The sequence below is a fragment of the Physeter macrocephalus genome, chromosome 17 (assembly GCF_002837175.3).
Source record: "Physeter macrocephalus isolate SW-GA chromosome 17, ASM283717v5, whole genome shotgun sequence".
NCBI classification, from domain to species: Eukaryota; Metazoa; Chordata; class Mammalia; order Artiodactyla; family Physeteridae; genus Physeter; species Physeter macrocephalus.
Genome location: NC_041230.1, coordinates 8877575 through 8901734, shown reverse-complemented (window position 1 = coordinate 8901734; position 24160 = coordinate 8877575). Strand labels below are relative to the sequence as shown.

At 45.0% G+C, this 24160-nt stretch overlaps 1 protein-coding gene across 2 annotated transcripts in view; it reads right to left on the bottom strand.

Annotated features, from left to right (window-relative positions):
- The window catches only part of SPINT2 (serine peptidase inhibitor, Kunitz type 2), a 26886-nt gene extending 6374 nt beyond the window's left edge, over nt 1-20512 (bottom strand). For both annotated transcript variants that reach the window (XM_007129914.4, XM_007129915.4), the window contains exons 1-2: nt 20080-20512; nt 1968-2138 (exon numbers count right to left, since the gene is read on the bottom strand). In XM_007129914.4, the coding sequence (XP_007129976.1) occupies nt 1968-2138; nt 20080-20185 (277 nt within the window). In that variant the 5' untranslated portion in view covers nt 20186-20512. The remainder of the gene's footprint in view (nt 1-1967; nt 2139-20079) is intronic.
- Between the last annotated feature and the right edge of the window lie 3648 nt (nt 20513-24160).

The following is a 24160-nucleotide window of genomic DNA, read 5'->3' as shown; positions in this document are numbered from 1 at the left end:
CATGTCCCCTGCATCGGCAGGCGGACTCTCAACCACTGTGCCACCAGGGAAGCCCTACGTTATGTATATTTTATCTTGCACACACACAAAGCTAAGAGGGTGGGTGGAAGTGCAAAAAAGGGAGCGCTGGCAGGGTCCAGGACGGAGGAACCCTCCCTTGTGCAGAGGCGTGGGGCTGGCCTAACCTGATGCCATTACACATTCCCATCACAAACCAGCTGCCCCACTTCTGCCTCTCCCCTCATCAAGCAATGTTCTGGGAATTTCGCTGAGAGGTTTGCCTACACGGACTAAGGGTGCAGGCACAGGGACAGAAGTGTCTGGTCCCTTTGGTGGTTCTGGTTCTCATTATAATTAATTAATTAATTAATTAATTAACTGGCATTCTCATTATCATTTGGCTCCCCACAGAGCTTGCCTGCCTGGGAGAAAATATGCTGGCAAAGAGAAGGCCTCAGGAGCTGTGCAGTGCAGCCACGCTCGGGTGCCAGCAAATGAGCTTTCCGGGACCTCAAGGCTGGGGCCAGACTCTGCCTTGATCTCCAGGAAGATAGCTGTCTGTCTTCTCCCAGCAAAACACCACACCCTGTGGCTCCTTGCAGAGACATCCCACCTTAATGCCCACTGTCCACTGCTTGTGTTCTTAAAACTTAACTTTACCCCTAAGAAACCAAGGAGTAACCAGAACGGCATGTACATTTGCCACTGTCAACTCTTGATCGGAAAAGGACAGAAAAGGTAGCAAAAAACATTTCCCCTTAATTCCTTCCCTGACACTGATCACAGCTGATGGTGGAAAACGACACAAAATAAATGGTATTTTTCTCCATCACCATCTGGTAAGGTTGCCAGTTGCCCCCCGACCCCCGCCCCAAAAATGAGGAACTCATCTGTACGATCCAAAAATAATACCAGCCATCTCGGCTCTCCAAACACTTGTTGAGCGCCTGCTGGGCACTGGGCACACAAAGATCAGTAAAATGTTCCTCAAGGCACTCAGTCACTGCTGGGCTTGTGTGTCTGCGCATTATGTTTTAAACCTCAGTTCGCAGCCAAGACCACTGTTGTCTTCCTCTCTTTACACACAACTTTAATAAGCTTATCTGATTTCTGAATGCAGAGTTCAAAGCCAAGAGAGATTACAGCCAGTGTGGTGAGCACTGAGGGCACCAGCACATTCTGACACAGAATCATAATCCAGAGTCCAAACACTGACACCAAGCTGTCAGGAAAGGATGCAAGAAGTCCCATAACAATGTTGAGGAAATTGCCAATGAAAATCTTTGACAGTTTGGCTGGCCTAATCCTCGGGTCTCTGGAACACCTAGGAAGGATCAGGCCCCAGAGGGCCAATATCGCACTGCCATCAGGTCTCAAGGAGTCCCTCGAGGCTCCGTTCAGAGCCAGTGCACACTGTTGTGGGGCTTTAGGTTTTTATTTACACTGGAAGGCTCTCAGGGTCAACATTATCTTGATTCCACAGAATCCCTCACGAAGGCTGAGAGAAGGATGCATTCCAGAAATATGTTCTAGTTTTAACTTGATTCATAACTTGGCTGGCTGGGTGAGCTTCTCAAGTCATTTGTCCCAAAGGTAAAAATAACCCAAATACCCAGGAAGCAAGGGGGGCAGCCCGTCTGGGTAGACCTGTAGGACTCTGCTCATACCAGGGCTGGCGTGGGATCTGCTCTCAGTAGTGGGAGAAGGGAAGTTGGGGAGAAGACGCAGTCATGTCACCCCTCCCCTGGCTCCAGTCTGTGGCCTACTCTCCCCTTTCTGGGAAGAGGATGGAGGGTACCGCTGTGAAACCACCGTGTGGGCGACCTTCACACTGTGCCTGTTTCTTCTGCTTTTAGAAACGTCTCCCAGTTTCAGCAGTGAAGAACTAGCAAACAGCAAAAGGCAGCTACATCCCAATTAATAAAGTGTCTCTAGATAATAAAACTTCCCCAATAGCACTGTCTTACCTGTAACACCAGCACACTTTGCAAGACACTCCTCCTTGGTCATGTAATTATTGTCATTCCCTCCACAGCCTCCATACACAAACTGCTGGCAGGATCCATCAGTGACATTGTACCACCACTTAGGGATGGAGGCCCGGCATTTTCCCACACTCTTCAAAACTCGGCAAAAATCTAAAACACAACCAACCAGAGACCAGTTAGCTTGGCAGGGCAATTCTGGCAAGACAGAACATGCACAGACCTGCAGGAGAAGGCCCACAGCTTTCCAGAGCCCCAAGAAGAGAACCAGAGTCTTAAGTTTCAGCAAAGTTCCTCTGTGAGCTGTTTCTGAAGTGTCGCCATCGGGCCTACCTAGTGATTCCTTCTTTGTATAGGAAGGCATCATCTAACGACAAAGACACCAACCCACCAGACTGAACTGAATTTCAGTTGCGTGTTGATTTTGTCCCTGCCCCCATTATCAAACACACACACACATCCAGTATAGAAGAAGGACTTTCAAAGGCAAGAAACCAGACTGCAGGATCCTTCTGGATATGTGCCCGTCTCACTGGGCCAAGGGGAGCTTAGCACTGAAAGGCCAGAGCTGGGACTTCCCTGGTGGCTCAGTGGTTAAGGATCTACCTGCCAATGCAGGGGACATGGGTTCGAGCCCTGGTCTGGGAAGATCTCACATGCCACAGAGCAACTAAGCCTGTGCACCACAACTACTGAGCCTGTGCTCTACAGCCCACGAGCCACAACTACTGAAGCCGACGCACCTAGAGCCCGTGATCCACAACAAAGAGAAGCCAGCACAATGAGAAGCCCGTGCACCACAACAAAGAGTAGCCCCCGCTCGCTGCAACTAGAGAAAGCCTGCATGCACCAACGAAGACCCAAAGCAACCAAAAATTAATTAATTAATTAATTAAAAAAAAAAAAAAAAAAAAAGAAAGCCCAGAGCTGGCAATGCACGGTCAGGAAGGAAACGCACGGCCTGGTGCCCTTAGCGCCCCACAGAAGGACCTTTCCTAACTTTTCCTGTCTACTCTCTACCAGGATAGGCCACTTCATAGTCAAATTACCAAAAGAGCCTCAGAAAGAAGCTCCCTAATGTTAGTTCCCCCAACTGCCAACCTTCCAGAGATAACTCGGGTCACTCCTCTGCTTCAGCGCTTATGATGGCTCCCCTATCTGAGCACACCAAGATGGGCCTGGGTTACAAGGTGTCCTAAAATCTGGCCACACTCTAGTACAAGGAAAACAGAAAAATGTTATAATTGCAACCAGATACATCTGCCTGCAGAAGGCCTAGAAATCTGCTCTCTCTTAAAAAGGGACAGATAAACAAGTGCTGGAGGTATCACCTGCACTAGAATGAGACTTTCTCCGGGAGGAATCAGGAGGATTGAAAGCAACTTGGAAAGGGAGTAACCTGACCATGTGATTCAACGTGTGCTCTGCACCACCATATCACCCCCTCCTGGGATCACGAGTCCACATCACCTCTCCCTACACCCTGGCCTCCTACATCTCTGCCTTCTGGCATAAGGGCATTCCACCCTGCCCTGGGCCTAGCACAGGGTGCTTCATAAACATCTCAAATAAAAACATCCCAGGGCCCAAAACTTGGTTATATGCTGTCATTTACTCCTCCCTAGTTGTTTTCATGTTTGCTAGCTTTACCTCACCAACTAGGGGATGCCTTTCGAAAGCACAGAGGGCAGGATTTGTGCTTCTCTTGCGTCTCCCAAAATACATCACAACGATGGACAAGAAACCAAATGTTCCACAAAACATCTATCTATGGACAAAAAAGGTTGGTACTATGCAAAACAAACACCCCAAGAAACTCACACACACACCAATAAATCACAGGTAACTAGTACAGCAGAAAAAGCATACTCTGAAGTAAAAAAAATGCTGTTAATTTGCAAGCAACCATCAATGGAATCACCAGTTAGAAAGTACCTTATCTGGGGACCTCCCTGGTGGCGCAGTGGATAAGACTCCGCGCTCCCCATGCAGGGGGCCCCGATTCGACTAGATCCCACATGCATGCCTCAACTAAGAGTTTGCATGCCACAACTAAGGAGCCCACCTGCCGCAACTAAGGAGTCCATGAGCCTCAACTAAGACCCAGCGCAACCAAAAAAAAAAAAAAAAAAAAGTACCTTATCTGGATACTTCATATGAATGGAATCATATGATATGTTCAGAAAAGGCAAATCAATAGAGACAGGAAGTGTTTGCCTGGTGTTGGAGGTGTGGAGCAGAGAGTGACTGCAAATGGGCACAGGGATGGATCTTTTGGGGCTGATGGAAATGTTCTAAAATTGGATTGGGGGGATGGTTGTACAATTCTGTAAATGTACCAAAAGTCATTGGGTTGTATACTTAAAACAAGTGATTTTATGGTATGTAAGTACTTTATTAAATCAGTTTTTAAAAGAAATAGGCCCAGGCACCTTTTGTCCATATAACACATCAACCAGAACCAGCTAGGTGTGCACCTGGAACAGGTACTTTTGACAATGTGCAAAGGTCACAAAACAAACGCAATCAACAAGGCCCAGGGAAGACACGGAAGGAGAGGAGTTCTTTGGTATATATTTCTGCCCAATCCACACGGCTATCAAATGCCAGAGGCAGCACTGCTAAAAACAAGACAAGATGGAGAGGACCCACAGGATCCACTTATGATCCAAAACTGAAAACAACATCAAGGCGAGAGCACCCCACTGCTGCCGAGGTTTGGCAACAGCCTATCCAATGCCCTGCCAAGTTGAGAGCCCGGGGGATCACTGACTGCTTTGTGTCCTTGCTTCCTGAGCAGCTTCAGGTACAATCTTTTAAACAAAAACCCTGAGGGAGGAACTGTACACTTTAAATGGGTCAAATGTACGGAATGTGAATTATGTCTCAATTGAAACAAACACCTGAGAGGGGCCAAACAAAGCTCAAGCCAGCCAGGCGGGAACTGCCAGACACCACAGCAGAGAATGCAGCAGGGCGAACACAGTATAAAGGGTGAGAATTTGGTGGCTTTTCATAAGCAAGGGTGCCAGATACATTCTGTGCAGGTATAGAAGCCTGAGGGTGCATAAAGAGGAAGAGGGAAAAGCTTATCTAGGGATGGAGAGCAGTTACCTTGGTGAAGTAAACACTGCACAGAATCTGGCCCTCATCTTTGTAGGCTCAGACAGGCACTCTTAGTGCCCCAGAGCTGATGAGGCACAGGGATGCTGATCTTGCTAACAAAGCGCACAGGATACTGAGAAAATAACCGTCCAGCGGGGTGGATGTGTACCAACATACCACCTCGGATAGCAAGCTGAAATGGAGCAGGTGACTTGGAGTCACAATAAGGAAGTTTTCCGTAGGATTCCTGTGAACTTACTCTCTACTGGGATCTACCAGGCAGACTAGAGGCTTGCAGCAGACAGCTCAGGAAGCACTTAGGTCAAGAGAGCACAGTCAAGGTCTGCCTCTGGAACACTTACTTTTCTGACTTCCACCACTGACCAATGCCTCTTCCTGACTGCACCATTCTTTCTGTAGATGTGATGGTTCCTTCATTACAAATTTTGTGGGCCTGAGAGGCTATTCTGTCTCAGATGGCTGCTGATATCTGCTGTCAATGATCACACATTGATCTCATAGTTTAAGTTTCAGAAGCAGCCTTATTTTCAGGTTCCTTGGGTAGGGTAGGAGGGGATGGGGGTGACTTCATTTTTGTCCCAGGAGAATTTAGAAATGTCTCTTTATTAGGAGAGAACCTGGACTAAAAACACAGTATATCTGAAAAGACAGAATGCTGACAATTGTTGAAGCTGAGTGATGGTCTATGGGCACTCATAAAACTGTTTTCACTCCTTTGTGTACATTGGAAAATTCCTATAATAAAAAGAGAAGCTAATCTCTTTCTTTTGTTTTTATTTTTTTTTAATTGGGGTAAAAGCTGATCTCTTTTTAAAATAAATTTGATTAGAGTAAAAGAGCTCTAAGGAGCAGATTAGTTGGCCAAAGCTAGGTTCAATTAAGATGAAAATTAACCACACACTTACTGTGTCAAGACAGAGTCCCTTCTCTGAGTATGGAGGATCCTTGTTAAATGGAGAAAAGTCTCATTTTGTCACACGCTTTTACTAACTAAACTGCTTTTAAGCTTCCATCACATACATTTTTACTCTCTAGGCTTAAGGAAGTAATCTCATGAAAAAGGATTTTGTTTTTGTTTGCTTGCTCGGTTTGTTTCAAAGGAGAGAATGTTCCTTTAGGAAACACAGGCCACATGTTCTTCACCTCACTCCAAATAACATCAGTGCATTTTCTCTTTTGTTGTTCTCCAAAAACCTTGTACAAAAAGCCAGAAATACTTTAGTATGTAAGATGACTTCCATGACTTATCACCTTCCTTAAAAAAAACTTCAAAAAAGTCAAAATACTATACTTTGGTAGACCCAGCTTAAAATCAAAATGAACCAAAATGCAGAGCATGACTTATTTCTTGACACCCCGTTTCACTGCCTTCACTAAGCTTGATGCCGGGCACATTCTATGCACGATTTCTAATAGTCACAATAAAACTGTGACTCATGCAGTAACACCCCCACCCCTGCCCTTTACAAAGCAGAACACTGCGGCTTTGGGTAGGTTAAGCTAAGCAAGCAGCAGAGCTGGATATGAATTCAAATTGGTCTGATCAGAGAGCGCAGGCACAAACAACGACCCCTTAGATGGAAAGAAAGAAAAAACCACTATAGTGACAGGCAGTGGGAAAAACATGAAACTGAAGTTGCCTAGAAGCCAAAAACATTCCTCAAGGCTTCATCACAACTGTAGGGCTCCCCAAGGCCAGGCCCTCTGCTAGGCCTGTTTATGGTGACACTCAATGACAGGGTCATAGATAGCACCATACCAAAGAACTGGCCAAGGCTGAGGGGGCCATGGTTGGACAATTTTCAGGAAGTTATTCCTTAATAAATAACTGTTCTTATTAAGAGATGACAAAATGATATACTGGTCTCAGAATAGTTTTGGAAAACAATCATGAAAAATATGTTTCAAGTTCTATTTCTGTGCTCACAAATGCTAGTGCAAAATTAAATATGTTCTGTAAGTTTTCAAAACAGAATAAGAAAAACAGGGAAAAGCTGAAGGGTACCAAATTTGGATACACTTGCTTCAGAATATGGAAAAATGGAATTCCTGCCTTTAGGAAACAGTAACATTCTCTTGGAAAAGTATTAAAAATGGTTAAAATCACACATTATCTGACATATGAAGCTAAATTACAAAACCCTGGCAGGCATTTTGAACACTGGCTATCACAAAATTGCCAAACAGACTGGTCTTTGTCATAGAAAACAGGTTTCTCTGGTTCTGAAGTCGCTTGAGCGTTTTAAAAAATTTTTTAATTTATTTATTTATTTTTGGCTGCGTTGGGTCTTCATTGCTGCGCGCAGGCATTCTCTAGTTGAGGCGAGCAGGGGCTACTCTTCATTGCAGCGTGCGTGCTTCTCATTGCGGTGGCTTCTCTTGCTGCGGAGCTCGGGCCCTAAGGTGCGCGGGCTTCAGTAGCTGTGGCTCGCGGGCTCTAGAGCACAGGCTCAGTAGTTGTGGTGCACAGGCTTAGTTGCTCCGGAGCATGTGAGATCTTCCCGGACCAGGGATCAAACCCGTGTCCCCTGCATTGGCAGGGGGATTCTTAACCACCGCTCCACCAGGGAAGTCCCTTGATACACTTTTTTACTCCCGTGGATGCTACAAACTGAAGAACACCAACTTCTTGCCTCACTGTATACTAATAAGAAAGCCCTGGATCACCTCACAAGCTTGGAGCCATTCATGAAATGGTCCTTCTCCTCCCCCCATCTGTTTTCTCTAGAGCGAAGGTCAGTAAACTTTTTTTTATGATGGGCCAAATAGTAAATACAGGCAGAAGAGTGTGAAATCATGCAGAGCAATGGGAACAATTATGATTGTTCCGTGACCTTTAAAACAAAAAACTGTGGGCAATAAATGTATAGAATAATAAAAATAAAATAAAATAAAATGAATATTTATTTAGTACACTATAAGTTAAAACATTAGAAACTTCAGAATTGGGGCTTCCTTGGTGGCACAGTGGTTAAGAATCCACCTGCTAATGCAGGGGACACGGGTTCGATCCCTGGTCCGGGAAGATCCCACATGCCATGGAGCAACTGTGCGCCACAACTACTGAAGCCCGCACACCTAGAGCCCGTGCTCCGCAACAAGAGAAGCCACTGCAATGAGAAGCCCGCGCACTGCAACAAAGAGTTGCCCCCACTCACCGCAACTAGAGAAAGCCTGTGCGCAGCAACAGACCCAACACAGCCAAAAATAAAGAAAGAAAGAAAGAAACTTGAGAATCGAAGTGTTTAATCTTCTTTGAAAATAAGTAAGTCACCAAGAGTATTCTGAACAGTGCTTGTGAAGGTCTTTACTCATATAACTCATGATACAGAGCAAGCATCTTTTCAGTTCGCCTTAGTGAAGTGTCACACCTCTTTCTAGGTTTGGATAAGTTTCCAACATTTTATCCTTTGCTCTTTCAATGACACAAAATTGCTGAGAGTTGCTTGACTTTTCGCGGAAGTTTCTGCCAGCATTACTTCCACTGGATCATCCTTTTTTTGTCACAACTACTTTCCTCATTTCTGTCGATAAGGTCCTCTGGCTGCATATCCGGTCTCAAATGGCAAGCAGTGTCAACATTCCCACAGTTAACTCATTCTTCTATCACTCCATTTATGTTCAATTGGAATTTCACTTCCAGCGTTATCACTTTTTCCTCTTTGCTACACTTTGGTGTTTTTTTGGCCAACTTCCTCTAGTGATTAACCATTTTTGTAAACTGTCACATATACTGGGAAACAAGGAAGCAACACAACTACATGCTTTGCTGTGTATGAACTGAGTAACAGATGTGCAGTGACCAATCACTATGCATATGTGTAATTTACACAATGATTTGTGACTGAAGAGCTAGTAGCTGAAACTTGTTCTGTACCCAGGTACTCACAGTTAATATATTGTAGTAACTGAAATCTGTGCATGTTGAAAACTGTGCAAAGCAAGGACTGCCTTTCTTTCAAGCTTCATGGGGTCACCTGGCCTAACTATTCAACTCTGTCATGGTAGCATGAAAGCAGCCTAAGGCAATATGTAAATGAACAACCATGGCTCTCAATCCAATAAAAATTTATTTCATATAATTTTTACGCCTTAATATATTCTTTTGATTTTTTTCAACTATTAAAAAAATGCAAAAGCCATACTTGGCGTGTAGGCCATATGTAGGCAGTGACTACAAGCTGCAGTCTGCCAATCACTTCTTTAGAGACTGTTGCTAAAAACACCCTGCTCAGATTTTCCACACCCCCCACCCCCTGTCATGTCACAGAACTCAGCACGTCCTACAGGTGTGGTCAGATGCTATCACATAGACTTCCTAGGGCTCACATTTCTATGACAACACTGACCACGCCTTCCTCAGGTTAATCCTTTGCCAAAAATGCTGCAGCACACCCTTCCATCACTAAAAACAGCTCTACTCTTTTCATTAAAGCCACTTAGAATTCTAAGGATAATGGCCAAAGGGAAATGATTTGCTACAATAAGCCTCAGACATCTGAAAATACTATTTTATACAAAAAAATAGAAGAGAATACAGTTCACTCCTCAGTATCAAAAAGCAAACAAGGAAGAATCAATTAATTCAAGAGTTTCAAAGAACAGGGGCAACTATTACCACATCCACAAAGGGCTTGGTGCGCACAGACCTACAACAGCTGAAAATTCACCACCAGAACACCCTGTTCGTGCTAGTGAAATAACTTGTGAGACATCCGCATAATTGAATACTCAGAGCTGTTTAAAATAGACAACTACGTATGTGCTGGTATAGAAAAGTGTCTGAGAGAAAAAAAGCAAAAGAATGGTTTACATATTATGATTCCTTTTTAAATTTTTAATTTAGATATGAATCTACCTTTAGGGAAAGAGACTAAAGGAGGGAGAAGTTTTTCCAGTTTTTCTTTTCCATCTGCATCTTTTCATACAATTTGAGTATTCTAACTCTGTGAATGCATTACTTTTATTTTCTTTAAGGGTTTTATCTGGAGAGTGGATCATAGTCATCCCTTTTGTTTGCTTAAGTTTTTCAGTTAAATTTTTCATAGTAAATAAAACTGAGTGTACTAAATTCCCTAGTATCTTGAACAGTAGTAAGCAACAAGTGTTTGGTGAATAGCTAATATATGTAAATATGGCGATCATATAATTTATCCTCCAGATCAAGAAACTTTTCAGAGTGAAAAGGGGTATTCTTAATAGTTACCGTGGGAAACACAGTGGCATAAATTGGAACCCTCTAAGGTAAACTGAGCTGAGTAGCCATCCTACATAGAAGGCACCCACTGGGAATGTAGTCCTTGACCTCCAGGGGTTTACAATTAAGTTAGAGCCACAAGACTGACTTGGATAGAAGAAGAAAAAGAAAATCACACAAGGTAAAATATTACAGTCACACCCTAAATTCAAAGGGCTTGTAAGCCACACAAGGTACAAAGGAAATGAGCAAAGGCTCTGGTATAGGGAAGTGACACAATAAGGAAGAGTCACTCGGCAAACGTGTGTAGGACAGATGAGAGGTCAGGGCCTGTAGGAAGCTGTTCTGGTAAAGGACCAGTGTGTGCAGGAATTCCTGGCTGCCTCTTACTAGCCCACTGTTTTGGGGTGGGGGGTGGGAGGCAGCTTTCCTAACCTCCCTGCACACCCATTTCCTCATTCATAATAAGGGAACAATAATACATGCAACAAAAATGTATAAACCTCTCAATAAAGCTGGAAAATGTATAAACCCAGTATTCTTCAATTTGGCAAGCCCCATATTCTCTGATTTAGGCCTGGCTAATCAAAAAAAAGTGCAGATTTTAGAGGCTTAGAGTATCTAAATCAGACTCTTGGGAGGCTTAGGAAGATAAGGCAAAGCTCTGATTACAGACCTATCATATCTGTGACATAATTAGAAATATGTATTTGGTCTCTCCCCACCTGCCCTTCCTGATACAGAGCTCCTAAAACCCTTGTAATTTCCTGAGAGCTGGAGCATGTTCTATTCTAATATTTGTTCTTTGACCCACATTTCTGACACAAGAACTAAAACCCTGGCAATCTTTGGAGTAGTACGATTGTCTTTTTGTATGCCAATGAGATGATAGTGGCTGGGGGAGCCCTAGAAAGCTTCAGGATGGGGGCTGGGGGAATTCCCTGGCGGTCCAGCAGTTAGGACTCCTCGCTTTAACTGCAGAGGGCCCGGGTTCAATCCCTGGTTAGGGAACTAAGATCCCGCAAGTCTTGCGGCCCAGCCAAAAAAAAAGGATGGGGGCTGGTTGCCAGAAAAACCAAGGCAAGATTAAAGGGTTGGAACTTTCAGCCCCACCCCCTGTTCTCCGGGGAGGGGAGAGGGGTGGAATATTGAGTTAACAATCAATCATGCCTATGTGATGAAGCTTCCATAAAATACCCCAACTGAAGGGGTTAGGAGAGCCTCTGTGTTGGTGAACACATCCACATTCCAAAAGGGTGGCTCACCCCAAATTCCACAAGGACAGAAGCTCCTACACTGAGGACCCTTCCAGACCTCTGTCTTCACTTAGCTGTTCATTTGTATCCTTTATAATAAACTGGTAAACGTGTTACCCTTTGTTCTGTGAGCCACTCTAGCAAATTGGATCCGAGGGGGTCATGGCAACCCTTGATTTATAGGAGGCTGGTCAAAATGACAGGGGACAACCTCAGACTTTGACTGGTATTTGAAGGGGGGAGAGGGAGTCCTGTGAGACTGAGCCCTTAACCTACAGGATCTATGCTCACTCCCTGCGGTTTCAGAATTGAGTTAAATTGCCAAACACCCAATCCGTGTCTGCTGAGAACTGCTTGATGTGGAAAATCCCAAACATCTTGTATCAGAAATATTCTCTGTAGTAAAGAGGAGAGTTTCCTCTTTACAATTCCTTCAGGTTACGGTGAAAGCTGAGAATGTTAGCAAGAGAACTAACTTGAGGACATTATAAATACAACTCAGCCCAAGTTGAAGTGAAGGCCTCTCTGTGTGATTTGTACCCATTCTGGATCTACTTAGTATAAAAATGTTTTTTGACAAGTTTGTTAGCAGTAAGTCCCATTTTGTGACACCAAGACTTTTGTTTCCTGCTGTGGAACGCACCATTTATTAATCTTGAGGCTATCTTGACCATGGCCTGTCTGGGAAAGGGCATTCGCTCAATGTGATTTTAATTCACTGGTGAGTAATAAAGTGGGGAGATTCAGCGGGCTTTCCCTCCATAGGTCCCATTGAGTTAAATTCTGTGGACTTGCAGATGCATTTCTTAAAAAAAATTCAAATGGAAGGGACTTCTTTGACACAGGGACCGATCATTAAGAGTGTTGTGAAAATTAAAGGCGTTTTTTACTCCACTATAAGAGCTTAAAACATTTGGCACAAAGCTTTGAATAAGTAGTAGATATTATACTTTTATGAAGACCAGACTACTGCAGGAACAGTGGGAATGGAGATAAAGAGAAGGATGACACATTTCACTAGTAAGTCCAACTGAATGCGGTGACTGACAGGATAGAAGGGATATGGAAAACCAAAGTACAAACTCAAGTCAGTGAGTTGATCAAACCAGCTCAACCATCACTCCTTCCCTTTGTTTTTCTGCTGTGCAACCACCCGCCAGGCCTGAAGACACAAAATTCCTTATCTTCACCTACAGTAAGACAATGGCAGACTATCACACAGATCAAAGTCCTGCAACACTACAGTACCAGGAGATTAAGAGGTCAGAGACAAGAAAATAACAAAAATTATGCCTTGGTTACCCATTTGGACTTCAAGTTATCTTTTCATCGAGGAATGAGAGAATATTAAAGTTCTGTGTGAGTGAAGAGGTACTGAATACCAGGAAGGCAGATATTCAAGGCTGCTTTAATTCTACGGACATTTATTTTACAATCAGTCTTATTTCAAGGTGATCTATAAATCCAGCTATTTTGGTTAGTTGCATAGGTTCTACATACTTGAGGGTTTCTGTTTCTAGTACAGAAAGCTACTAACTACCCACGTCCTCTAGGTTCGGGTGCCTGGAAGTTGTCATTATTAGGATAAGTAATTCAGAAACTTTAAAATAACCCCTAGGTATTTATGAGGGAAGAACATTTACAATGACAAATCCAACGTAAATTATAAGGCTCATAAAATCTTGTTGTTTTAGATATGTAATCTTGGCATTTTAGATATAAAGGTTCACATTCCATAAACTATCAGCACAATGCAAACCACCACTCCTACCTACTGTCACCTCATACTCATCACTCAAGCAGGACTATAAATTCTACCCTTACCTAAATTCATAACTAGAATCACAGTGTTCCATCTGAATAATTTGTAAGGAAGGGCTTCCCTGGTGGTGCAGTGGTTAGGAATCCACTTGCCAGTGCAGGGGCACGGGTTCAAGCCCTGGTCCGGGAAGATCCCACATGCCGTGGAGCAACTAAGCCCGTGCGCCACAACTACTGAGCCTGTGCTCTAAAGCCTGTGAGGTACAACTACTGAGCCCGTGTACCACAACTACCGAAGCCCGTGCGCCTAGAGCCCGTGTTGCGCAACAAGAGAAGCCACCACAATGAGAAGCCCGCTCATCGCAACTAGAGAAAGCCCGCGGGCAGCAACAAAGACCCAACGCAGCCAAAAAAAACCCACAAATTTTAGAAAAAGGTCCTAAATGATAAAAAAAAAAAAAAACTGTAAGGAAACAGTAATTTCAAAGTCTTGCATGTGTTAATTCACATTCAGGGGTTCTTAACCTTTTTTGCTGTCACCTCATACTCATCACTCAAGCAGGACTATAAATTCTACCCTTACCTAAATTCATAACTAGAATCACAGTGTTCCATCTGAATAATTTGTAAGGAAGGGCTTCCCTGGTGGTGCAGTGGTTAGGAATCCACTTGCCAGTGCAGGGGCACGGGTTCAAGCCCTGGTCCGGGAAGATCCCACATGCCGTGGAGCAACTAAGCCCGTGCGCCACAACTACTGAGCCTGTGCTCTAAAGCCTGTGAGGTACAACTACTGAGCCCGTGTACCACAACTACCGAAGCCCGTGCGCCTAGAGCCCGTGTTGCGCAACAAGAGAAGCCACCACAATGAGAAGCCCGCTCATCGCAACTAGAGAAAGCCCGCGGGCAGCAACAAAGACCCAACGCAGCCAAAAAAAACCCACAAATTTTAGAAAAAGGTCCTAAATGTTAAAAAAAAAAAAAAACTGTAAGGAAACAGTAATTTCAAAGTCTTGCATGTGTTAATTCACATTCAGGGGTTCTTAACCTTTTTTGAAACATGGACCATTTTCAGAAACAGATTACAGCTAACAGACCCTCTACCTAGAGCAATGTTTCTCAACCTTTTTTTCCATTATCATCCCACCCCAGGAGCCTTTGTAGACATGTTTTTCCTAAGCACCACACTAAATTTCAATACCACAGACATATATCTATCTATGTAGCCCTTTGAAAGGTCAAAAACTATTATAATATCTAATATTATTTCATCCCCACCTCCACCCCGAACATGCCCTAGACTCTAAATGACTGACCCTGGAATAAACACGGACAAAGTACCACATATGAACTCAGGAACTTCAGATTACGGGGCTTCTGAAGCCAGGGACCCTGGACCCCATTGGTGAGATCCATCTCAAACACTTGCCCTCATTTCTAAAATGGCTTTCCAATAATGAAAAATGTGCTTCAAATAAACTTCAAAGTAACTAACTCCAAAGTTCATGGGCCTCAGCATCCAAGTTCCAGCACTCCTTCGTAAGTTTTCAAAAAGGTCTTGTCAGAAACAAGTGAAATGACATTTGTGACCAGGATCACACAAGGACATCCATAATCCATACACTAATGCTTCTGGGGTCATTTGCAAATTCCTCATCAGTCATGTGACCAATGGGCCACCAAGGCCTCCTTGGGGTAAGTCATTTCAGTGTGATCCCTTCAGGGTTCTCTCCTGCCTCACATGAATCACAAGCTACCTCATCCCTTATTTGGCCTGCCAGTCTCAGGACATGGCAAACAGAGGTTTGGCTGCCTGGCCGACTACCTGAAAACAAGCCTGAATGTTGCAAATGACTCCGGGGATAGGTAAAATGAGAAACAGGTTTGGGGCTGGCTTTCTCTATTACAGGCTGACTTCTCAAATACTGACCAGGGCAAAGGAATGTTTCTGGTGGCAAGGGTCCACTTTCCCTCAGTGGACCTAAAGGAAAGCCCCTCAATGTTCTTTAGGTATAGTCACCATTTGAGCCTCAAAGGCCATGTTTTTAGTACTAAGCACACCAAACCTTACCTTACTTTTTTCTTTTTTTTAAATTGAAGTATAGTTGATCTACAATGTTTCAGGTATACAACAAAGTGATTCAGTTTTATATATATATATATATATATATATATATATCTTTTGTAAATTTTACCCGTCATATTCTTTAGTAAAATTTATGGTATTCTTTTTTGAATTAAAAATTTTTTTATTGGAGTATAGTTGTTTCACAATATTGTGTTAGTTTCAGGTGTACTGCAAAGTGATTCGGTTGTGTATATATTCTTTGTTTTTATTCTTTTCCGTTATAGGTGATTACAAGATACTGAATATAGTTCCCTGTGATATACAGTAGGTCCTTGTTTATTTTATATATAGTAGTGTGTACCTGTTAACCCCAAATTCCTAATTTATCCCTCCCCCCACCTTACTTTTCTTTATAGTACTCATCACCAAATTATCTATTCATTGTTCATTTATTTATTGTATTATCTTCTTCTCATTACAATGTAACTGCCATGGATTGGGGCGGGAGGGTGTCATCTGTTTCATTCAGTGCTTTGTTTCCAGGGCCTAAAACTGTGCCTGGCACTTGGCAGGTGTTCAATAAATATGTGCTGAATAAATATTTCAAACTGTCCTGGAACTAAACTGTCTTGCCTGCAAGTTAAACAAATGCCTCTTCTGTGAAGGACAAGAATACTACAAGATGCTACTTTGGAGAACTCCCAGCTGATCACCCACACCAGCTGCACTTTCCCTCTTATCTGTCATCTTCTCTTTGACTACTCAGTTTACAACTATCCATGGGGGTGAGAAGAAAAAGGAGTGGTGACTAATAACATGCTTCTTGGAGATTTACTGGAAAGTTCACTCTTTCAGTCAAAGTTCTGGGGAAACTAATTAATCGAAGAGGTTGATGCACATGGAAGATCACTTCAAAGTGTGGTGGAGGCTCTCACATGAATGCTGCCGCACTTGTCTCCAGTGGAAATTCCCAAGAACAATCAACAAAAGGCTATGAGCGAAGGAACCATTAACACAAGTTCTGATGCCCAAGGAACCATTAACACAAGTTCTGATGCATAAGTTATTGGCAGCAGGAACTACACTTAACTGACCACTCCTAAAAGGAATTTTTGAGGTTCTATTCGGAAAAGGAATATATTATCTGCCCTTGTATTGATCAAAATTATATATTTGGGGCCACTCCAAATGCCAGGACTTATCACCCGAGAAGACATTAAAAAATCATGCACATTTGTGGCCACCTGATAAGGGGTGTTCCCTAACAATAACACACATACACACACTCACTGCACTGTACAATTTATAAGTAGCTATTATGTTTTATCTACCTTTGTTTCCTAAATGGGGCATACTCTTAACATGGGAGTCACAACTCTAATGCTTAGAAGATACAGGGCAGGCCAAGTGAATAAATACAGGCTGAGAAAGACAGTCTTCTTTGTCCTTCCCAAAAGAAGTACTTGGCACCACCCCATGGGTGCTATGTGGGAACACTGGACTGGCACTGCCAGATCCTCATATTTTTCAGGCAAAGCCAAAAATAAAAATATTTCATAAAAAATTCTCAATCCTAGAAACTGTACAAGTCACATAAAGCCTGTTTGAGGCCTTCTGGGAACAGCCAGTTTATAATCTCTACGTGCTTCCATGCAGACTGGCACTCTCCCTGAATGCTACGAACACCTGAACACCCACAGAAGTATCAGCTTTCCCCCACCTCCATCTGCAAAGGTCTGGAGTCAGGACACTCTGCCAAGCCTCCAAATGTCCACTATATCCCACACCCCTTCCTACCTGCCCTCCACCACCCAGTGCCTCACCAACATTGTCAGTCTCGAGACCATGTGACTCTCCTATCACTTGCTTATCACCAAGTCAGCCCCAGACTCCAGTTACCCTTCATCACCATACATCCTGTTTTGTCAGCATCTCCCTTCCCCCAACTCCTGGAGTCTCTGATCCTCATGGCCTATCTTAAGCAAAATCTCTCCTCTGAACATTCTTGTAACTTTCTTACTCTAACTGAACCCAGCTCTCCCCTGAAGATATAGCTTCTCTTGTGCCCTTCCAAGAGGGCACTGCTTCTACACCATTCTCCCTCCACCCTCAACACCCAGTTATGAATCTCATCATCAGAGTAAATCGTATCCCACCTGTGGGTCATCTGCTGATCCAGGTCACTACTCTCACTTCTCCATGATTTTAGCTCCTGGCTCACTGTCACTCCCGCTGCTGCTCCTAGCATCATTCTTGGTGATTTCCATACCCAGATAGGCGATCCTCCAACCATCCTGGCCTCTTGGTTCCTAGACCTCCTCTCCTTCAGTGATCTTGCCCTCCCTGCAGCCGCTCCCTCCCATGGTCACACCTAGACCTTGTCTCAATAATTGCAGCCTCTTCAGAACCTCAGTTTCATGCATCTCCCTCACTGCCCACTGTATCCTAGCTTCCTAGTTCAGTCCCTTCAAAATCTCAACTCCAACAATCCACTGGCCCTACCACCTTTCCACTACCCCTCAGCCCCCTCATGTCTTCACACAGATCATTATGATCACCCCCTTACACACATTCACTACACACACTTCCCCCTACTCCACCAGACTCATCTGGAGGTACCTGTGCAGCTGTGTGTGGCTGGAGAAACACCTCACTCTTAATGGATGACCTTGCTTCCTGAGAAAAATCAAAGCAATCAGAAGGGGTGGAGGGATAAAAACTACCTCCTGCCTCAAATTAAGCTGTTGAAACCTTTCATACAAATAGAACTTCCGATAAGCAAGGGCATTAGTTCACCCAGCCAGATAGGAGTACTTCTGAAAGGTCAGTAGGTCCAGCCAGCTGCAACAGCTGGGGAAGCCACTGGGAACAAACAGAAAAGGCCTCTGCAGCCCCATCTGGCTTTGTCAATTACTATTGTGTGACCTTAGGCAAGATCTGTAACTTCACCACCACTGCCAGGTTGTTTCAAGGATTAAGTAATGCACAAGAGCTCAAAGTAAGCAATAGATGTTAGCCCCAAACTCAGTTTTGATAAAATCCCAGGCCAGGTAACTGGAAGGTATATCCTAACATAATTAATTCCTCTAAAAAAGTCCAGAAGGGCTGACAAATTCTAGTTCAGACCACAAGAATGATCAACACCTGCATTCCTAATTCCCTGGAGCTAAGTGTCTCCCCACTGGCTCTTAACACTACTCGCCACCCCCCAACTCAATTTTTCCTCTCTGCCTCAGGCATAGGGAAATTAAGTCTTCAGAAGCCACCAAAGGCGATGACCTGGTGCACATACATCTGCTTTCCTTCTTTCCATCCAAAATGCTGGCCTATAAAGCTACCTGGCTCCTGCCTATTTTCCCCACTCGGCATCCTCCTCCAATCCCTCACCTCCCCCGCCCAACACACTCCTGCTCTAGTCACGCTGTCATCTCTTTTCCTCCAATACCACCAAGCTTGCTCCAGCCTCAAGGCCTTTGTACTCCACTACTTCCAATTGGATCCTGAAGCCTCTGTGTCGCTGCCACTTGCTCATTCTTCATGTTAGACCTCAGCCGTCACTGTCCTCAGAGACCTCCCCTGACAACCAGAGCTAAAGTGGCCCCCATCATCTTACATCATCCCTGTTTGTCTACTTCACCCCCTTCAATTACGTCTTAGTAATTTAATACTGTGGTGAGTGCTCTTTATTTGAATGTTTACTCCCTGTCTCTGTCTATCCCACTAGAATATAAGCTCTCTAAGTGCAGAGACCTGGCTTGTCTGAGTCACAACTGCTATCACTGCTGCCAGCACCGCCCCTGACACATAACAGGGGCTCAATTAATTTTGCTGAACCAACGAATTTTTCTTTCAAGATATCTATTTTCAAAGCCTCCTTGTGGCTGCCTGAAGCAGTAAGGTTAGACCGACACTTGCTCGGAAAGACCTTTCAGGCCAAACTTCCATAGAGTTTAGAGGTTTAAACTGAGCCTTACCCTCCACCAACCTCCAAGGACCAGGCCAAGGAATCCAAGCCCAGCTTCTCAATGCCAATATTCTTCTTATACCAAGAGGCTCCCCCGCCTTGCACCCCGACAAAGTTTTTTCCCCCCAACACTTTTGCCTTTCTTTTCCTTCCTTTGGATATCACTGAGAAACACCCTTTTTCTTGGAGCCATTCTGCTGCAACTGAACCAGAAAGGTTTCTCAGGAGGCTGCTGTCCAATATCCAAAAAGGTGGGGGTGAGGGCTTCTTTCCTGAGGCTAAAACGGCCACCAGGTCACCGAATCCAAGCCCCACCCGCTGCGGCTGGCCTCCCTGGGCTTTCTTGGAACTTTTCTCTGCCAGGAAGAGGCTGGTCTTCTGTTCGGCCCCTCACCTCCTTCCTGCCACAGGAAGGGGCACTGCCACTCTTCTTGGTCAACAGCGCTAGTCTCCTCCCTCATGCACAGGAAACTTTTCCCAGCCCGGGCTCCTCCGCCTGTCCTCACTCCCAAGGGCTCCCAAACCTCTTTCCCAAGGTTCAGTCTAGCTACACACCCTGAGCTTCACCAAGTCGCCCCCAACTTCCTCCCCCGCCAATTCTCCTCGCTCAGACCCTGCCCAGGGCCTCCTCAGACCCCCACTTACCCCCTCGACCCTGCCCCTAACACCCCGCCTTCGGCCTCTCGGCCCGCCACAGCTCCCAGGAGACCCGCCCGGGCCCTCACCGTGGACGCCACGTTCTCCGTCGGCCGCCTCAGCCCCGGAGAGGAGCAGCGATGCCAGCAGGGCGAGGAGCGCCCAATACCGCCTCAGCCCACACAGCTGCGCCATGACGCGCTCCACCGGTCCGCCCAGGCTAGGCCTCGAGCTGCCCGCCGTTGGGGTCTCGCGATCAGGTGCGGGAAGACCCTTGCCGCGCACGCGCACTGGAGCGCGTCCCGTTCAGGTGCGCGCGTGCCCTCGCCACACAGGAGGTCTCCGGGAAGCACCTTTCTCGGTCCTTTGGTGTGCGGACACTCTGCCTCCTGCGCCCACGATGCTTTAGTTCGCTCCTCGCTTGCCCCGGACTCCCCCCACCCTTCGGAACCCTGCCACACACCCAAGACGCTCCGTGGGCGCCAGAGAGAATGGCGGCCGCCTCGAAGCTGCTACCGAAGGTGGAAGGCCAGGGAAGGGGCGGGGCGCACCTGGCGAGGTGGGACGCGTTAGAGCGCAGGCGCAGGGAGCAGGCACCTGAGCGGCCGTCCTCCTCCCTGGGTGCACCTGGGCCCGCCTCTGGCACTGGGGTAAAGGGGCGGGACTTGCGTTGGCTCCGCCCCGGTGGGACCTAGCCCAGGGGCCGGCGCTCGCAGGTTGAACTTCGGGGCTCCGGCTGCCCTTGCGCGTGAGCTTGTTGACCACGTCCGAGCGCCTTCGCTCTTGGATTGGGCCTCTGGGTGGGAGGAGAGGTTGCAGACGTGCTCATACTGGAAACCTGTGGTTTTTGCCCATCTTGCTTCAGCCTTCCGTTGAGGGCGAGGGGTTTATTCTTCCTAAATTCCAAAGTTCACTGAGCGCCTACCCAGAGGTGACCACGCCAGAGTGGTCCCTGCATCACCAGACAGGAACAGCCCAGCGCAGTGATGACAGAAGTATAGAGCAGAGTGATTATGGATGAGACGGCGCAAGCACAGGCTGAGTGATCAGGGGCTGCGTGCTGGAAGACCTGGGAGCCCAGACAAGTTTCCCCATTCAGCCTGAGAGAGGGCCAGGAAGGGCTCCCAGAGGAGGTCATAGACCCATGAATGAACAAGAGCCCCAGACCCTGCCTCCACAGTTCCTAGTACTTAGATGAAGACAGATAATTGACCAGAGAAGGACAGGTGTCAGGGCTGTGATGGGGAAGCACAGGCAGAGTAATCAGACCTGAAAGGAGGAAAACCCAGAGGAGGCATCCGACCAGCTTCCGGGTCAGGGGGGGCTTCCTGGAAGAGGGATATATGAGCTGAATCTCGAAAAGAGGATGGAGTAGGGCAGGCATAGGAGTAGCCAACAGGATAATTAAAATAAGTATATTATTATTTAAAACAACAGTGCTATGAAGAAGATGAATTAAGGGCTGAGATTAACAGAGAACAGGTGGTGGAGGAGATGGTTTTGATATGAACCCTGAAGGATAAGAAGGGCTGATGAACAAACATTCTAAGCAAACAGCAAATGCAAAAGTCCTGAAGCGAGAAAGACATCAGTGTGTTACAGGAGCCAGGGCCATGCCCACTACTTGGCCTCCCTGCAGACATAATAATATGTGAAGAGCCTTAACTGGGTTATCAAAGTGGTGTTTACCTTAAACAATTAAGATTTTATGCCTGCCATCTTCTTTAACCTTGCAGTGAGGACCTACCAAGTTTATGATTAACCTCTCTATCCAAAATTGTATTCCGTTTCTTGTCCTGCCCCTGTGCCCTTCGGGATTGAGGAATATCAAAGAAAAGGGGGATTGAAACCAAGCAGGACCCTGTGGGGCCCTCCCAGGTACAAAAGTCCTCTGTTTCTTGTTTGTAGAAAAAGGCTTTGGTCTCTTAGGCCTTCCTTGAGTTCCAAAGAGCAGACTCAACAGTTATGAGTTAGGGAAGTAAAGGAGTGCAGAAACAAAGGAAACCGGCAAGAAACAGTAGTTCAGTGATGAAACAGAGTCCGTTCCTCCTCAAGGGATATACATAACAATCTGACACATATCTTTAAGTTTTGTTTGCAGAAACTTAAGACCCCCACCCAGATGGAGGATGGTGACTAAATGCTGACCACAAGGATCTAGACCCCAGACTGGTTGGAACCAGAAGGTTGATGATTAAGATTCCCAAAACATCACCCTGTTACCTCACCAGCAACCAATCAGAAGAAAGTCCACGAGCTACAACCCTCACCCCAAATGTTGCTTTTAAAACCCCTTCCCTGAAAGCCATCAGGGAGATCCCGTCTTTTGAGCACAAGCTGCCCCTTCTTGTTTATTGGCATCCTGCAAATAAATGCTGTACTTTCCTTTACCACAACCCAGTGTCAGTAAATTGGCTTTGCTGTGTGGCAGGCGAGCAAACCCACATTCAGTTCTGTAACAACACCTGGGGTGGATAATTTTTTATACCTCCTCTCTACCAGGAAATTATTTTTGATAATAATCATGTAAGGATCATTATTTTATTTGTTCTTTAATTTTAAAATTAATAATTGAAAATGAATAAATTTCCATTTTAAAGATATTGCTCAAATTCAGTAAAATATTTCATGTGTGAATGAAAATTTGTACTCAGCAAATAAAGATATTATACCTCACAGTTCATACCCTGATTCACTCTTTAAAATTTTTAAACACAAAAACTCCAAAAGGATGCATAGAATGACAGAATAGTTTCTTCATCTTTACAATCAGTGTCCTATCATTTAAATTTCTAACCTATTATTTAAATGCAAGAATATGTAGAATCACAGAAATGGCTGAAACAAGCCCAAATGATTCCAAATTGTTATGAACTTATTTTCAAAATGAACACGCAGAGCTGAGTCTTCATATGTCAGAGGTCAACTGTATACCTGAGAGTTCTCTATATTGACTTCCCTATAGAACAGGGGTCCCCAGCCCCTGGGCCACGGACTGGTACCGGTCTGTGGCCTGTTAGGAACCACGCCACACAGCAGGAGGTGAGCGGAGGGCGGGCGAGCAAGTGAAGCTTCATCTGTATGTACAGCCGTTCCCCATCACTCGCATTACCACCTGAGCCCTGAGCTCTGCCTCCTGTCATCATTATGGTGAGTTGTATAATTATTTCATCATATATTACAATGTAATAATAATAGAAATAAAGTGCACAATAGATGTAATGTGCTTGAATCATCCCGAAACCATCCCCCCACCCGCCCCCTGGTCCGTGGAAAAATTGTCTTCCATGAAACCGGTCCCTGGTGCCAAAAAAGTTGGGAACCGCTGCTGTAGAATATTGTGGCAAACAGATGTTGGACAGTCCCCATGTTCATGGCCTGTATAATCCCCTCAAGTGTGAGCACGACCTGGGATTTGCTTCTAACCAATTAAATATGGCAAAGGAGGTTTACATTATATTATGTAAGACTCTGTCTTCGTGGACTGAAAAGAAAGAGATTCTCCATTGCTAGCTTTGAAAGATATAAATCGTCACATTGTGAGAAGATCTATGGAGAAGGCCACATGGCAAGGAAACGTAGGTGGCCTCTAGGAGCCAGGAGCAAACCCCACTGGTAGCCAGCAAGAAAATGAAGACCTCATCCCCACAGCCTCAAGCAGATGAAAGCAGATCTTTCCTCAGTCGAGTCTCTGATGAGAGGCCCTGGCTGACCCTTGGATTGCAGCCTGGTGAGGCCCTGGAGCAGAGGACCCAGCTAAGCCATGACTGGACTGGATCCACAGAAACTATGAGATAATAAACATGTGCTGTTTTAGATGCTAAGTTTGTGCTGATTTATTACACAGCAATAAAAAACTAATATAAATACAATGTTTACTAAAGGATAGAGTAATAAAAATATCTAATTTGAAGCTTACATATATATTATTGAAACTCAACAGTATTAAAAACAAACTCAACAGTATTGCATCAATTCAGTCAGTAGACCACCAAACAATTTTTTCCTGGGGGTGGAAGGATTATTTTAATCACTGATACTGTTTAGAATTTGTCACATGGCATAATAAAAGCTTGGCCAAATTTGATCCGTTTTATTATTATTTTTAAATTCTCCACAGACAGTGCACCCCTTTTTTCCTGTACCCAAGGTGGACCACTCCTATTGCCC